We start from the raw sequence: 17,735 nt of genomic DNA, 5'->3' as shown, positions 1-17,735 counted from the left end.
GTCGTCTTCCTGGCGGGCACGGGCACGTGGAGCTGCGAACACGCCCGATCTCGTCCTTACTCAGGACCTGAAATTTTGAGCCCTGTCCTAAACTGTTATTTTTTTTGTCTTCTAGGAGGTGGTGCAGTTCCTGGTGGAGTTCACCGCAGCAGAAATATTATTAGGAGTCATCACAAAATCGAATAGTAATCGACTGACAGTAAGTAGTGATTGAAGACCAACGCTAAATGAGTTGCACCTTTCATCTATTCTCTAGGAATAGAGGACGCTTGCCGTATTTATCGGGGTATTGCGCGCTCCGGCGTATAGCGCGCACCCCTAATGTGGACCCGCAATTCCTGTAAAAAAAACATTTTAGTACTTAGTTTTGGTGTCTTGCGCGGCGTCCATCGGCAGCCTCGTCTGGTCCGTCTGCGGCTTCGGTGGCGTTCTCCCGCGCTGTCTCCCTGTCGAATCGCTGCTTCCCGCGCTCACTTTGAATGCCTGCGCTGACATATACCGAGTGCAGTACACTCGGCTACATTCGGCTAGGCTCGGCTTCGCTCACGCTCTGTGACGTTTATGCGTGAGCACGAGCGAAGCCGAGCCTGGCCGAATGTAGCTGAGTGTACTGCGCTCGGTATATGTCGGCGCAGGCATTCAAACTGACCCGCGATTTTCCCCTTATTTTAAGGGGAAAAAAGTGCGCGTATACGCCGATAAATACGGTATTTAGAATGATACATTTTATATGGATTGGCCCATTCATTTGTCTATTCTGCTGGATTTAGCCTTAATCTTGTGTGACGTCTCTCCTCTGTGCAGGAAATCTGTGTGGGAATTCTGGGTAACATGGCCTGCTTCCCGGAGACCTGCCTCCACCTCAGCAGCAACGAAGACTTGGGGTGAGTTTTGGTCCTTTTTTATAAAGATATAAAAAATAAACCTGAAAGCAATGTAGGTACCTGACTTTGTATCAGCCTCTTGCAGTCCCTGCACAGCAGGGCTCAGACTTGAAGAGAGAGAAGCGGCACAAGGAGCCATCGAGCATGTTGATAGGAGAAGTGAGCAGAGGAATGAGCTCATCAGTTTGCTGCTGGTCTCCTTTCACTTTCCGGTTACGGGGAGGGGGAGAAGGACAGGCCAGCATTACTTACCTAATAATATCAAAACCTGGGAAATGCCCAGGGAAAAACCGAGCCTCCTTACCGACCAGCCTGCAGAACAACCAAATTAACCTGTCTAACAGTATGTGTTAAAAACAGGGGTTTTGTCCGCTCGCATTTGCAAACGCATGCGTGAGCCACAGAGCCGTGCCAAGGCACCCTGTAAATCTGTGGTCCTAACACTAAACAATGAGCGTCCCCACAGTGGAGGCACATGCATTACTTGCCTGCATTTCCCCCAATAATACTTCAGTCTGAACACAGAACACACTCTAATCTAGGATGGCAGGCTGTATCACCATCCGCGGTGTATGAATAAATAAGATGTTGAAGATTCTGAGGGACCCATCACTGATCACCAGTGTTTGGAGCTGGGAGCGATTTCTGTGACATACTATAGCCGGCAGAGTTGGGGCCCATTCCCCTCCCCTTTCTTCTTGCTATACTTCTGTTTACTTCTTGCTTGTTCCCCTGTCTTACTTATATGTCCTAGTTACTTCTTTTTGCTCCTGGGAACTGGATACCCCCAGCTTGTTGGGAAGCGCTTAGACATGAGTTTCACAACTCGCATTCGGCGCTCTGTAAGCATTTATTCCAATCTAAGTGAGGTTGGGGGGCTGTAAAACACAGTACTTGAGCCATGGTCTACCGCCCCACCAACTGCTACCCACTTTAGCTGGCTCAGGATACAGACATGCCACGATGGTGATGTTTTACTACATGATCACGGCAGAAATGATACCCCCCTGTTGCTTTCGGTGGGCATACCACCCACTTACTTGTGACCCAAGTGAATGGGGCTGCTCTGCAATCGCCCTATAGTGCCATCTCCCTGCCTGTCAAGTGCTCCATGATGAGCTCCCTGAATGTGCATTGCTCTTCAGAGAGCACCTCGCATGAAAACAAGTCCCAGTGGTGTAACCATTAATCATGGGGGGCCCCATAGCAAAATTTTAATGGCTGTAGGACAGGAAGTGAAGGGAAATCTCTCTAGTGGGATACATAAAAAATAAACCTCCCTTACTCTATCCAAAATGCAAAAAAAAGGTTTTGCCTTTAGTTCCACGTTAAGAGCCTCTCTAATAGGACACAACCCCCCTCCCACCCAGTCCAGCTATATGGGCTGCTATGGCTATTTCTCTCTATCTCTAGTGCTGGCCTTCAAAGCACAGAACAGGTACTCTTGATCCCCGTTCTGTATCGTACACCAGCAATCGGAAGGCTCTCCATTTTTCAGCTCTTCCTTTTTGAAATGTAAGCTGTAATATCTGCTTTTAACAGAAGAGGGCGATCTAAATTTCAGAAAATGTTGTTATAATGACACAACAACATGATTTTACTAATTCCACAACGTAAGAATACATTTTTGTTTTTTTTATTATTATTATAGGGAAGTTCTTCTTTTATTACTGAGTGACACGGACCCGCCAACACTACTAGAAACCTCCAGGTATGTCTGTTTTGGGTTTTGTGCACACCTTTGCCTCTGTTGTTTTACATCTAGAAGTGGAAGGCTCCGTCTTCTGTGCATGTCTGTATATTACTTTCTCAGAGATCTCTGAACCATTTCTGGTTGGAAGACCGGAGTAGGTAAGCCCCCTAAAAGTCTATAGGACTGTGTAATGCGAGCGTGGCCAAGAGGGGGGAGCCTTTCACCTCTGAATGTAAACAGACAATGGAGGCAGAGGCCCTCTGATCCTGGTAACTATACATCAATGGAGGGTGGGGTTAGGGCAAAGGGGCAAAAATAATAAGTGCAAATTGTCTGGAAGTGCACTTATTGTCTTGGGGCAGTGATGGCGAACCTCGGCACCCCAGATGTTTTGGAACTACATTTCCCATGATATTCATGCACTCTGCAGTGTAGTTGAGCATCATGGGAAATGAAGTTCCAAAACATCTGGGGTGCCAAGGTTCACCATCACTGGTCTAGGGTCATCGCATAGGACAAGTGGGGTGGACGAACGCTTTGTGAATGGAGGAAACAAAGTTTTTAACCCCTGCATATGGAAAGGCTTCTTCTTTGTTGTTGTTGGGGTTTGTTGTTGTTGGGGTTTGTTGTTGTTGGGGTTTGTTGTTGTTGGGGTTTGTTGTTGTTGGGGTTTGTTGTTGTTGGGGTTTGTTGTTGTTGGGGTTTGTTGTTGTTGTTGGGGTTTGTTGTTGTTGTTGGGGTTTGTTGTTGTTGTTGGGGTTTGTTGTTGTTGTTGGGGTTTGTTGTTGTTGTTGGGGTTTGTTGTTGTTGTTGGGGTTTGTTGTTGTTGGTGGTGTTGGCGGTGTTGGATGTTGGATGTTGGATGATGGTGTTGGATGATGGTGTTGGATGATGGTGTTGGATGGTGGTGTTGGATGGTGGTGTTGGATGGTGGTGTTGGATGGTGGTGTTGGATGGTGGTGTTGGATGGTGGTGTTGGATGGTGGTGTTGGATGTTGGTGTTGGATGTTGATGTTGGATGTTGATGTTGGATGTTGATGTTGGATGTTGGTGTTGGATGTTGGTGTTGGATGTTGGTGTTGGATGTTGATGTTGGATGTTGATGTTGGATGTTGATGTTGGATGTTGGTGTTGGGTGTTGGATGTTGGGTGTTGGATGTTGGGTGTTGGATGTTGGGTGTTGGATGTTGGGTGTTGGATGTTGGGTGTTGGATGTTGGATGTTGGGTGTTGGATGTTGGGTGTTGGTGTTGGATGTTGGGTGTTGGATGTTGATGTTGGTGTTGGGTGTTGGATGTTGGATGTTGGGTGTTGGATGTTGGGGTTGGATGTTGATGTTGGATGTTGATGTTGGATGTTGATGTTGGATGTTGATGTTGGATGTTGATGTTGGATGTTGATGTTGGATGTTGATGTTGGATGTTGATGTTGGATGTTGATGTTGGATGTTGATGTTGGATGTTGATGTTGGATGTTGGGGTTGGATGTTGATGTTGGATGTTGATGTTGGATGTTGATGTTGGATGTTGATGTTGGATGTTGATGTTGGATGTTGATGTTGGATGTTGATGTTGGATGTTGATGTTGGATGTTGATGTTGGATGTTGATGTTGGATGTTGATGTTGGATGTTGGTGTTGGGTGTTGGATGTTGGGTGTTGGTGTTGGGTGTTGGTGTTGGTGTTTGTGGTTGGGTTGGTTGGGTGTTGTTTTTTCTGTTGGAGGATTTGTTGGGACTTAATGGACTTGTCTTTTTTTCCCCCAACCTCTGTGTTGCAGGTTGCTATTGACGTGTCTGTCTCAGGCGGAAGCAATGAGCACGTGGCTGGAAAGAATCAGGAAGCACTCCTCCGTCCGAGATAACCTGTGCTTTATCATGAACAGCTCCACTAATGGTAACAATTCATATCCATACTAAAGGCTTGTATTTATGTCTTCTACACCAGTGGTTCTCAACCCTGTCCTCAAGAACCCCCAACAGGCCATGTTTTGGGAATTTCTCTTAGATAAAATAGCTGTCCAAAAAACCCAAGCCATTGACTCGGATTTAAAGCACCTGTGCAAGATGAAGGAAAACCTGCAAACATGGCCTGTTGGGGGTACTTGAGGACAGGGTTGAGAACCACTGCATAGTGCCTTTGTTTTTTCCCCCTTCATGACCAGAGCATTTTTTGCTATAGCGTACTGCGCTACTTTAACCGCTTCCCACCCGCCGCACGTCATATGACATCATCTGGTTTGAACAGTGATATCTAAATGATGGTTGCAGCTACAGACATCATTTAGATGTCTTCTTTTTCAGCCGGCAATTCCCTACACCGTAAGAACAATCATAGTGGCTGTTCGGCCGCTCCATCGTTCTAACAGGTGGCGAGAGGGGACGTCCATCAGGGGGTCCTCTGGTGCTTCTACCGACTCGCCCGTGCCATGGTGAGTCAGGGAAGGGAAGCGCTGGCGACCGATTCTTACGGTAGAGATTTTTCAGGGGATCCGATGGTCCCCGGAGTCTCTGGGATCGTTCGGAGGCCAGACGCGATGTTATGACATCAGGCCCGGCCTCAGCATTTGAAAAAATGGAGCAGCCTCAGCTGGGAAGCCGAGATCGTGTTTTTTTTTTTTTTTTTTTTTTTATTTTATTTCAGGCTTTCCAGCCTAGAGGTGAGATGTGGGGACTTATTGACCCCCAGATCTCACTGTAAAGAGGTGCTGTCGTGCCCTATTCCTATTACAGGTGATGTTTACATTCCTTGTAATAGGAATAAAAGTGATCAAAAAAAGAATGTAAAAAGAAAGTGTCAAACTAGAAAAATAAAAGTAAAATTAACACTTTAGATACCCTTTAAAAACCAATTGTGATTTTGAAGTGTGTGAAATCTCCTTGTAGTGGACCTCCTGTCTAAAGTCGGAGAATTGGTGGACAAGCTGTTTGACGTGGATGAAGACTTAATGATCGATTGGATAAAAGCTGGGAGCCAGCAGCCAGGCGCTCCAAATGCCGATCTCGAAGAAGAGAAACCCGCCCCGCTCACCCTTGTTCGTTCTCTACTGGAGGCTGCGAAACAGCTGAAGTGAGTTCATATTCTTGTGTTTTCGGTAGAGAGGGACTTCATATAACCAGCTTATAGGTCATACACTCATACGCCTCTGATCCTCATGATCATACTACATGCATGCTCCCAGAACAGTGACTGAGCTGTCAGACAGGCGGGATGGTCTTCTGATCATGTGATGACTGTGATAGCCAGTCCTAGTGATTATCATTTCAAAATAAAAATCCATCGTAACCCTGCACTAGTCTTCCTTCCCCAAAGTGGCTAGTTTAAAGCAAAGTGGCTAGTTTAAAGCAAAGTGGCTAGTTTAAAGCAAAGTGGCTAGTTTAAAGCAAAGTGGCTAGTTTAAAGCTCCCACTCCTGTACTCAGGATATTTTTTAAATATAGGGAGCAGGTACTTTTTGAGGTACAGTAGCTGCTCCCACTTCCTCATTTCTCACCTAGGCAATAGAGACATCAATTTCCCCTCCCACAGACATGTCACATGCTCAAGGGCGTTGCGTGATCTCGCACATGCGGAGTGGGGAGCTGGCTGTGATTCCTCAGGAAGCCACAGCCAGCTCCCAAATCCAAGATGGCGGTGCTGGGAAACCTGTGAGAAGAACCATCTGCAGGAAGACAGCGCTGGACTCCAGTGACTGGTAATACCCGTTTTTTTTAAGTTAGCAGGTACAGTATTTTGTGTATTTCCTCCAGTGGACTTCTTCAGGAGTAGGGCTTTTTTTCGGGGGTAGGGCTTTTTTTCGGGGGTAGGGCTTTTTTTCGGGGGTAGGGCTTTTTTTCAGGGTAGGGCTTTTTTACAGGGCAGGGCTTTTTTTCCAGGGCAGGGCTTTTTTTCCAGGGCAGGGCTTTTTTTCCAGGGCAGGGCTTTTTTTCCAGGGCAGGGCTTTTTTTCCAGGGCAGGGCTTTTTTTCCAGGGGTAGGGCTCTTTTTTCCGGAGTAGGGCTTTTTTTTTTTTTTTTTTGGAGTAGGGCTTTTTTTTTTTTTTTTTTTTCGGAGTAGGGCTTAAACCATCTTGTCTTGTTACTTTCCAGGTGTGAAAGATCAGAAGGTCTTGATGTATACATGCACATATTACAGCTGGTGACCACAGTGGATGAGGGCATTCAGTCTATAGGTAAGCATAATATATAGTACAAAGGGGACCTGAGCCCTGAGTATCTATAATCGAATAGGACCTATAGAAAGAACAGCGTTGTCTGCAAGAAGCTTGGCTCTCCGAGGAATTGCACTCCTGATTGGCTTTTGGCAGGAGAGGGAGCCATTTGCTCCTGCTGCTGTCAATCGAAGCCAGTGAGCCAATCGGGAGACGGAGGAGGCGGGGCCGAGCCGGGGCTCCGTGTGTGAATGGATATACAGAGCTGCATGCTTGGGTGGAGGGACTAACCAGGAGCATCGGCATGGGACCCAAGAAGAAGAGGATCGGGGCTGCTCTGTGCAAAACCATTACACAGAGCAGGTAAGTATAACATGTTTGTTTTTATATAAAAAAAAAAAAAAGCTTTATTATCCCTTTAAGCTGCAGAAGCCAGCGGAGGGAGATAATGCTTCGCCACACGCACTGCAAAGTTCACTCAACATGTAACGATCGGCGGGCGTCAAGCTTGCCGAACACTACACATTCAAGCATAGGCGTGCGCACAGGGTGTGCCCAGGCACACCCTAATCACCCTGTGCAGCACAGATTCTCCTACTGCCCTGGCTCCCATCTTTCCCCCCACAGCGCTGACAGCTTCCCTCCTCTCCTATTGGCAGTTGCTGCTGGGATGTTTTAGGAGTGGGGAAGGGGCCAGTAAATAGGTAATTTACCGGCCCCCTTCCCTTTCAGAATGAACACCGTGAGCGATCGGTAGTGTGTGTTTGGGCTTTGGAGTGCACACCCTAATGCAATAGGCTGCGCACACCTATGCATTTAAGTAAATGGGGGGAAGCGCCGCAAACGCCCCGCAATATACGTGGTTGCGCCACACTTTTGTCTGCAAAATTGGGGTTAAAACAGGCGGTGAGGAGGAATCGCACAATCTGATCGGACTTTAGAGGAAAGCGAGATCAGACGCATTCCTAAATCTACCCTTAGGGCTCATTCACGCTTGCTTTGATCTTTGAAAAGTGATCCTTATTCAGATTGCTCTTCGGAGAGCATTGACAGGCGGCGAGGAGGTGGTGGTGTATCACCTTTTTACCACCTGCTTTAAGTCCCGCGGGAATCAGAACCCGGGGGGGGGGGGGGGGAAATAACAATATAACGGTATGTATGGCAAAAAAAAAAAAAAAAATACCAGCATACTGTGGGTATGGAGTTGGGTGTATAGGATTTTACTGTGTTTTTTTATTATTTTTATTGGTTGAACTGGATGGACTTGTGTCTTTTTTCAACCTGACTAACTATGTAACTATGTAACTGTACGTGTCGTTAGTATGCTGGATGTAATGTTAGATAATTGTTTTAGGGTGAACCTCCACTTTAAGCAGGGGTCTCAAACTGGTGGTCCTCCAGCTGTTGCGGAACTACAAGTCCCATCATGCCTCTGGGAGTCATGCTTGTAAACTGTCAGCCTTGCAATGCTTCATGGGTCTTGACGTTTCGCAACAGCTGGAGGGCCACCAGTTTGAGACCCCTGCATTAAAGGAATTATTTGTGAAGGCTGAGGGAATGTTGCGGCGTTCACACAGTACATTATTTATAAATGGGCCTCCCATACTGCCCACACCCCAACCAATATGTTAAATGGTTAAGATGGTGCATAGAACCGTTCATTATTATTATTATTTTTTTTTTAAAGATGTAATATTTTATTTTTCCCAGTACAGTCTCCAGCGGATGGGAAGCGGATATGGGGATTTTTATTCAAGCTGATACGTCGGGATTTGTGTCAGTCTGGGGACCCGCCACTGATCATCCAGGAGCAGAAAACCATCTTATCCTACATCCTGGCTGTCATGTCCGCCATGTTCTCCTCCCAGACAGAGCAGGAATACACCCGGACTGCAAAAAGTAAATCTTTATATGTTGCTATTTGTTCCTCACTAATTTTATGTCAGCTGAGAGCGGAAGTGAAATTGCCTTAGGAGCAATTCACCTTTAACCACTTGCTTACTGGGCACATACACCCCCTTCCTGCCCAGGTGAAATTTCAGCTTTCGGCACTGCGTCGCTTTAACTGACAATTGCGCGGTCGTGCGACGTGTCTCCCAAACAAAATTGACGTCCTTTTTTCCCCACAAATAGAGCTTTATTTTGGTGGTATTTGATCACCTCTGCGGTTTTTTATTTTTTGTGCTATAAACAAAAAAAAGAGACAATTTTGAAAAAAAAAAATATATTTTTTACTTGTTGCTATAATTGCCCAATTAAAAAAAAATAAAAAATTCTCAGTCTAGGCCGATACGTATTCTTCTACATATTTTTGGTAAAAAAAAAAAATCGCTATAAGCGACTGGTTTGCGCAAAAGTTATAGCGCCTACAAAATAGGGGACAGAATTTTTTTTTATTATTATTATTATTATTTTTTTTTTTTTTTTACTAGTAATGACGGCGATCTGCGATTTTTATTGGAACTGCGACATTATGGTGAACACATCGGACACTTTTGACACATTTTTGGCACCATTCACATTTATACCGCGATCAGTGCTATAAATATGCACTAATTACTGTATAAATGTGACTGGCATTGAAGGGGTTAACACATAGTGTTTCGAACTGTGGGGGAAGGGGACTGACTGGGGGAGGTAACCGATGCTGTGTCCCTATGTACAAGGGACACAGATCAGTCTCCTCTCTCCCTGACGAGGACGTGGATCTGTGTGTTTACACACACAGATCCACGTCCTTGTCTCTGTAACCGCCGATCGCGGGTACCTGGCGGACATCGCGGTCGCCAGGCACGCGCATCGGCATCTCAGTGATGCGGCGGGCGCGCGCCCACCAGTGGCCCGGAGGAGAGGAGGCCGTATAAAGACGGCCTCCCGGAGAATTAGAACCACACTGCGGCCGTATATAGTCGTACGGCTATCAGCAAGTGGTTAAGGGGCGGTTCACAGCAGATACAGGCTAGTGCGGTTTTTATTCTGCATCAAAAACGCATGCACAGTGTTTTCCCATGTATTGCAATGGTCCTGATTCACACCAGTGCAGTCAACAAAAGTAAAACCTCCTGCATTTTTATTTTTTCTGTATGGAACGCACTAAAAACACGTGTATGGAATACAGTGGAACCTTGGATTACGAGCATAATCCGTTCCAGGAGAATGCTTGTAATCCAAAGCACTCGCATATCAAAGCGAGTTTCCCCATAGAGGTCAATGGAAACAAAAATAATTTCGGTTTGTGAGCGTTGTCTCGCAAAACGAGCAGAATTCAAGCTAATGAGGCATGCAGTACCGCATTTGGCCAGAGGTGCGAGAGCGCCGGAGCCGTTCGGAAATACTCAGTTCCCGAGCCTTTCCAAGGTTTTCTGAGTTCAGCCGAGCTGTCCCCGAGCCTTTCCAAAGGGCTCTCCGGCCCCAACCTCTGGCCACATGCGGTATTGCATGCCATAGAAGTCCATGCAGAACTAATTATCTTCGTTTTCCATTGACTTCTATGGGGAAACTCGCTTTGATATGCGAGTGCTTTGGATTACAAGCATTCTCCTGGAACGGATTATACTCGTAATCCAAGGTTCCACTGTACCCGTTTTCATTCATTGTTGGGAGGAAACAAGAAAAGGTCCAATATTGCTTACATTCAGCTGAACCCGTCTGATGTCACTTGCAGAATAAGCTGATTTATGGCATTCCTGACTTTATGCCCAACAATGAGAATTTTTTATTTTTCTCTTGCAGATCTCCCCTTGATCAACAGCCTGACCCGATTTCTGGAGAACTTGGAGATCTGTTGGCGGAGGAGCAACGGCAAACACCACGATCAAGGTGATCCTAAAAAAGAAGCGGCCATTAAAGAGGATTTCCATATGAAGATATTGAAGGACATCTGCTGTGAATTCCTCTCCAATATCCTCAAAAAGCTAACAAAGGTGACACTTCCGTTTACAGTACACTACAGTGCAGGTTTGAATTTTTTTTGTAAATGAAGAATGCTTTCAGTAATAAAAGTGTTTAGTTTATTTGTATCAATGAACCAAATGAATGTCCTGTCGCAGAAATGCAGCCCCAAACTTGGAACCTCCACCATGCTTCACAGTTGGTCGCAGACACTATTGTACCGCTTTCCAGCCCTTCACCAAACAAACTGCCTCCTGCTGCAGCCAAATATTTCACATTTTGACTCGTCAGTCCAGGGCACCTGATGACATTTTTCTGAACCCCAGTTCCTAATTTTTCCAGCATATTTGAGTTGCTTAGCCGTGTCGAAGGTTTGGCTTTTTGGCCACCATTCTTCCATGAAGACCACTTCTGGCCGGACTTCTTATCTGCCACAATCCCTTTATACCTTTCACCTTTTAAAGCTGAATTCCAGGAATTCCGCTACTTTGTAAAAACTGCTGGCCTACCATGAGTTAAGTCTAACGAGGTGCTTGCTGCCTTATAGACTTATCTCTATTATTCACATCGTACAGGTTTATTGTGCTCCAAGAAGATAACTTCCAGAGCTCCAAGGCTGCTCACTGTGGTCTCTGTTCCTTCAAGAATAGTCACTGGAACGGCTATGCCCACCCGTCTCCTCCTCTTGCCCATTCACAGAAGCCTTTGTATTATGTAAACTCATTCACAAAGTACAAAGGCTTCTGTGAATGGTCAGCAGAGGGGAGGGACGGACATAGCTGCTGTGTGCACGCTTCTCTTCCCTCCGAGCTGGAGTGCATCCTCCAGAAGTACATGTAAGTAATGGAGGTAAGTCCCAGGGGTGACATGCACCTAATTGGACTTGACGTGTGCCTGCACTTTTTGCAAAGTTGTTGAATTGTTGGAATTCATCTTTAATAAGAGTTCTGTGTTATGTTAATTATTTCTTTATTTTTTATCCCCAGGAGAACATATTGGAGGCACTCAAACAAGGATATGTTACCAAGGAGAAGTGTCTGTGTGCGCTTCGGAACTTGCTCCCCCTCTATTCTCTTTCTGTAAGTATCTCCTGTTTATAACTCATTAACCACTTAAGCCCCGGACCAATATGCAGCTAAATGGCCAGAGGAGTTTTTACAATTTGGCACTGCGCTGCTTTAACTGGTAATTGCGCGGTCATGCAATGTTGTATCGAAACGAAATTTGCGTCCTTTTCTTCCCACAAATAGAGCTTTCTTTTGGTGGTATTTGATCACCTCTGCGATTTTTTTTTTTTTTTTTTTTTTTTTTTTTGTGCTATAAACAAAAATAGAGCAACAATTTTGAAAAAAAAGCTATATTTTTTTACTTTTTGCTATAATAAATATCCCCCAAAAATATATAAATTCCTATATATATATTCCTCAGTTTAGGCCGATACGTATTCTTCTACATATTTTTGGTAAAAAAAAATCGCAATAAGCGTTTATCGGTTGGTTTGCGCAAAATTTATAGCGTTTACAAAATGGGGGATAGTTTTATTGCATTTTTTTTTTTTTTTTTACTACTAATGGCGGCGATCAGCGATTTTTTTCGTGACTGCGACATTATGGTGGACACTTCAGACAATTTTGACACATTTTTGGGACCATTGTCATTTTCACAGCAAAAAATGTATTTAAATTGCATTGTTTATTGTGAAAATGACAGTTGCAGTTTGGGAGTTAACGACAAGGGGGCGCTAAAGGGGTTATGTTTCACCTAGTGTGTGTTTACAACTGTAGGGGGTGTGGCTGTAGGACTGACGTCATCGATTGTGTCTCCCTATAAAAGGGATGACACGATCGATGCAGCCGCCACAGTGAAGCACGGGGAAGCCGTGTTTACATACGGCCCCCCCGTTCTTCAGCTCCGGGGAGCGATCGCGAGGGGGCGGCTAGAAACGAATAGCCGCCCCCTCATCCCGGATCGCTCCTCGACGATTTCCGACCGCCGCATGTACTGGGGGGGGGGGGGGATGTGTCCCGATCGGACCCACGTCTAGGCAGCGATGTGCAGGCACGTCGTTCTGCCTGTCCGAGCCATTCTGCTGACGTATATGTACATGCGGCGGTCGTTAAGCGGTTAAAGCCCAACTCTGACAAACTTGGATTCCATCCCTTGCTTTGAGGCTGTGCCGGCACTGCAAGGGTTGAATACTTATGAGGTCTAGGGCATGGAAAAGATCTACTTTCCCGATCCTCCTCATTGTTAGAGCGATCCCCACAGTGTCTTCTCCCCCACGCTCCAGAGGTCTAGGGTCCTGAATTGCCCTGCATCGGACAGGACAACGCCAAGGGACAATCCACTGCCAGAGCGTAGGGGAGCGCCACCTGCTGGGGGAGCAGAGGATCGCCTAAGGTAAGTAAGATGCATAGATTTCCCTAGACTAAATGAGCTGTTAAGCCTTGCAGTGCCGGTGTTCTGACGAGAAATGCCCCCCTGTCGAATAATGCCCGCCCGGTACTGCGCAGCACAGAGCCGTCGTCAGCTGTAGACGGCGCCTGCGCACAATAGGCGACATTGTGTCACATGCTCCCGATGCATGCGCAGTCCCGGGCGGGCATTATTGTCAGGAGGCTTTTCTCGACAGGATACAGGCACGGCCCCAAAGGGAGGAGTTTCATATTTCCCACCTTCGGGTGCTAAAATTTCATTCCCTAAAAAAGTGTGCTTGTAGCAAGATGAAGTCAGGATGTGGTACCGTTATAATCAACCAGTCCAGCAATGGTATTGAAGTGAAGTTTAACGTGGAACTTAACCTTAAAGCGGAGTTCCGCCCTTCCCTCAAAAAATTAATACATTAACATTGCCCGGTGGGCCGGGGTACCTCGTCGTAGCAAGGTCCGGTGGAAGTGGGGACAGGGTACCTGTCAAAAACAGGTACCCGCTCCCCCTCTAAAAGGTTCCAAAATGTGGCACGGGGTTGGTGGTGGGAGGAGACAGATGAGCAGAAGGTTAACTTTTGGGTGGAGCTCTGCTTTAAAGGGTGCCCGCATCCTTCTGGGACACGTCGCAGGTCACAGAATGCTGCAGGACCATTCGCAAAGCGCAGTGCGACTCATGCATGCACAGTGTGAAGCAACAAGGAGTCACAGTTTTCAAGTGATTTGTAAGGCTGCATTCACACCTGAGCGTTTTCAGCTCATAAAACGCCTGAAAAACACCCATCAAGCAAAATTAGTTTCAATGGCGCCTGTTCAAATCTGAGCGTTTTGTCACCTGAAGCAAAACGCCTAAAAAACGCCCTAAGCTTAAAAAAAGAACATGAGCTTCTTTGGGGGCAGATTACAGGCGTTTTTCCTCCCTTAGTTTGGTGACCTCAACAAAATGGCGCTAAAAAGATAGGGAAGTGTTTAAAAACGCGGGAAAAATTACGCCAAAATCGCGTTAAAAACGCACGACTTTGAAACGCTCAGATGCAGTAAAATGCAGCCTAAAGGATATATTTTTATTTTTTACTCGCCTCCAGGCCAGGCATTTTTTGGCACTTTTTGTTCACATGTAACAATCTGTATTTTTTTATAGAAAATTACTTAGAACCCCCCCAAACATTATGGGCCCGATTCACAAAGAGTTACGCCGGCGTATCAGTAGATACGCTGACGTAACTCGGAATCTAAGCCCATCGTAAGTTTAAGTGTATTCTCAAACAGAGATACGCTTAAACCTAGCTAAGATACGACGGCCTGCGCCGTCGTATCTTGGTGTGCAATTTTCCCGCTGGCCGCTAGGTGGCGCTTCCGTTGATTTCGGCGTAGAATATGTAAATGACTAGATACGCCGATTCACGAACGTACGCTTGCCCGTCGCAGTAAAGATCCGCCGCGTAAAGATAAACCTGCCCCCTAGGTGGCGCAGCCAATGTTAAGTATGGCCGTCGTTCCCGCGTCGAAATTTGAAAATTTTACGTTGTTTGCGTAACTCGTCCGTGAATGGGGCTGGACGTAATTTACGTTCACGTCGAAACCAATGACGTCCTTGCGGCGTACTTTGGAGCAATGCACACTGGGAAATTCCACGGACGGCGCATGCTCCTTTCGGGGAAAAAGGTCAATCACGTCAGGTCACCAATAATTAACATAAAACACGCCCCCTCATCCTCATTTGAATTACGCGCGCTTACGCCGGCCCCATTTACGCTACGCCGCGGTAACTTAGGAGGCAAGTGCTTTGTGAATACAGTACTTGCCTCTCTGACTTACGGCGGCGTAGCGTAAATACGATACGCTGCGCCGCCGTAACAATGCGCGCCCCTACCTGAATCCGGCCCTATATGTTTTTTTAAAGCAGAGGCCCTAAAGAATAAATTGGTGTGTTTTGCTAGATTTTTTTGACACATGGTATTTTCACAGTAGGATGGGGGGCACTTAAATTTGTTTTTACACTGTTGCTTTTAAAAAAACATTTTTTGATCACTTTTATTGCTGTCACAAGGAATGTAAACATCCCTTGTGACAGTAATAGGCAGTGACAGGTACTCTTTATAGAGAGATCTGCTGTCTATAAGACCCCACATTTTCCCTCTCAGTTATAAAAGCATTCAAGATCTATGTTTTTTGAATGTTTTCCATCTTTTAAAAATTGCGTCAATTGTTTCGAGTAAACCAGAAGTGATGTCATTACATAACTCAGACCTGAACAAAATCCGGGCGCCAGGTCGCAATTGCGACAAGAAATTGTGACCTGGTGCCTGAGGAAGCTTAGGGCTGCAGAAGGCCGCACACGCTAAGCCACCGCCTCAATTACTGGCCGGCGCGATCGCGGCGGGCCCGCGCCAGCCGGTAATTGAGGCCGTGGCCTTCACAGAAGGAAGCTGAGACCGCGGCTTCGCGGGCCTTCACAGAAGGAAGCTGAGGCCTGCAGAAGGAATCTAGGAGTGGCCATCTTGTGGTGGCCGTTGGCATTACAGGTTACGTTACAAGTAGCAAAAAACAGCAGTGTAATGGTTTTGCACAAAGCACACACAGCCCCGATCCTTGTCCTAATTGGTGCTCCTGGTCCCCCCCCCCCCTTCACTTGCTATGGGGGCACTTGTTGGGGCCCACTCCCAAACTGTGCTTTGTGTCCATTGACACACACACAGCGCACCTCGAACCCGCCACCTGATCCGGCCAATGGCCCCCGCTGCTGTCTCCTGAGCCGGTGTGGAGAAAGAGAGCCACTGCTCTCATGCACATCGCTGAATCGGGGGGTTGGGGGGGAGCTGCACACAGAAGGTTTTATACCTTAATGCAGAGAATGCATGAAGGTAAAAAAAAAAATTCTACATTTAGAACCAATTTAACATCCCGGTGCCACAGAACTGGCCTTGGTGAGGACCAGTGGCGGCCCGTCCATAGAGGGCGCCCGGGCGCCGCCCCCCTCCCCCAATCAGTAAAAAAAAAAAAAAAAATCTAAAAAAAAAAAAAAAAATGTTTATTTAAACATGTCCCTTTAAGGAAATTTTTTTTCCAAAAAAGGTACTTAGGTGCACTGTGTCCGAGCGCCGGGCGCTGGACACAGTGTTGTGTGGGTAGCGCCACGTCTGTGCAATCACGGGATTGCAGACGAGGCGCTACATTGGCAAAAAAAAAATGCCTTTGTGGCGTTCTCCATCGCGCCACTTGCTTCAGGCGCGATGGACTGTCTTTCTATGGCTTGGGTGCACACTTTCTGTGTGCACCCGCACGTCTCTGTGCTAGTCCCGACGTCTCAGGAAGAACCGGAAGTGACGTCGGGACTCAGGAGCTGAGTGCGCCTCAAAGCTATCTGCCAGCATGCCTGCAGTAACAGGTATGAACCCCCTCCCTGCCTAATTAAAGTGTGTTTGATGTATGCAAGAGCCAGCAAACGGACCCCTTCCCGCACCCGACCTATAAAAAAAAAAAAAAACTTTGGCCAAAAATACCGACCGTTTTTTTGTCAATAGGTGGAAATAGCAGCATTAACGGCACCACCCAAACCAGGCTTGTTAAAAAAAAAAAAAAAAAAGTATTTAACATTGTTTTTATTTAATTTAACTGGTGGAAATAGCAGCTGTGACGGCACCCAACCCCCCCCCCCCCCCCCCACTTATTCATTTTTTTATTTGGACCCCATCCAATCCCCCCCCCCCCCCCCCCCCCCCCCCCCCGGCTTGTTAAAAAAAAAAGTATTTAACATTGTTTTTTTTTATTTAATTGGTGGAAATAGCCAAACCATCCCCCCCGCTTATTCATTCATTTCTTTTTGGACCTTATCCAATCCCCCCTCCCCTCCGGGCTTGTTAAAATGTTATTTTTTTTTATTTATTTAATTGGTGGAAATAGCGGCAGGAAGGGAACCCATACTCCCCCCCCCCCCCCCCCCCCCCCCCCCCCGCGTATTCAATTGGTTTTTATATTTAATTGGTGGAAATAGCGACTTGGGACTGGAAAGTTGCAGGATAAGTTGGACCTGATCAGAACCGTTCATATCTGTGCAACTTCAAGTCACAGCGACTTCGAAGTAGTCCCTGCATTACTTTTGTCCCACTTTGATGTGACTTGAGGTCCGTAGACCTCCAGAACACACAGGCATTGCTTCAAGTCGCTGCAAAATCGCAGCAAAAAATTGTGGCAGAATCTTGCGACTTTCAGGCTAAAACAGTCTGAAAGTTTGATGCGACTTAAAGCAATGCCTGTGTATTCTGGAGGTCTATGGACCTCAAGTTGCATCAAAGTGCGACCAAAGTAATGCAGGGACTACTTTGAAGACGCTGTGACTTGAAGTCGCACAGATATGGGGTACAACTTGTCATGCAACGTTGAATTCCCAAGTCGCAGGACAAGTAATGCAGTATGTCTTCAGTCTCTGGTAATCTTGTGCAGTATGTCCACAGTCTCTGATAATTTCGTGCAGTATGTGTGCAGTCTCTGGTCATCTCGTGCAGTATGTCCGCAGTCTCTGGTCATCTTGTGCAGTATGTCCACAGTCTCTGATCATCTCGTGCAGTATGTCCGCAGTCTCTGATAATCTTGTGCAGTATGTCCGCAGTCTCTGGTCATCTCGTGCAGTATGTCCGCAGTCTCTGATAATCTTGTGCAGTATGTCCGCAGTCTCTGGTCATCTCGTGCAGTATGT

The 17,735-nt window shown here is 46.4% G+C and overlaps 1 protein-coding gene across 1 annotated transcript in view; it reads left to right on the top strand.

Annotated features, from left to right (window-relative positions):
- SAAL1 (serum amyloid A like 1) overlaps window positions 1-17,735 on the top strand; it is a 67,551-nt gene that overhangs the window by 48,551 nt on the left and 1,265 nt on the right. Inside the window, exons 4-12 of the mRNA XM_040327988.1 lie at window positions 116-199; window positions 805-884; window positions 2,536-2,595; window positions 4,355-4,470; window positions 5,460-5,643; window positions 6,661-6,743; window positions 8,433-8,621; window positions 10,455-10,645; window positions 11,600-11,692. Of these exons, the coding sequence (XP_040183922.1) occupies window positions 116-199; window positions 805-884; window positions 2,536-2,595; window positions 4,355-4,470; window positions 5,460-5,643; window positions 6,661-6,743; window positions 8,433-8,621; window positions 10,455-10,645; window positions 11,600-11,692 (1,080 nt within the window). The remainder of the gene's footprint in view (window positions 1-115; window positions 200-804; window positions 885-2,535; window positions 2,596-4,354; window positions 4,471-5,459; window positions 5,644-6,660; window positions 6,744-8,432; window positions 8,622-10,454; window positions 10,646-11,599; window positions 11,693-17,735) is intronic.

The sequence above is a fragment of the Rana temporaria genome, chromosome 11, assembly GCF_905171775.1.
Source record: "Rana temporaria chromosome 11, aRanTem1.1, whole genome shotgun sequence".
NCBI lineage: Eukaryota > Metazoa > Chordata > Amphibia > Anura > Ranidae > Rana > Rana temporaria.
This window is presented reverse-complemented; position numbering and strand designations above follow the sequence as displayed.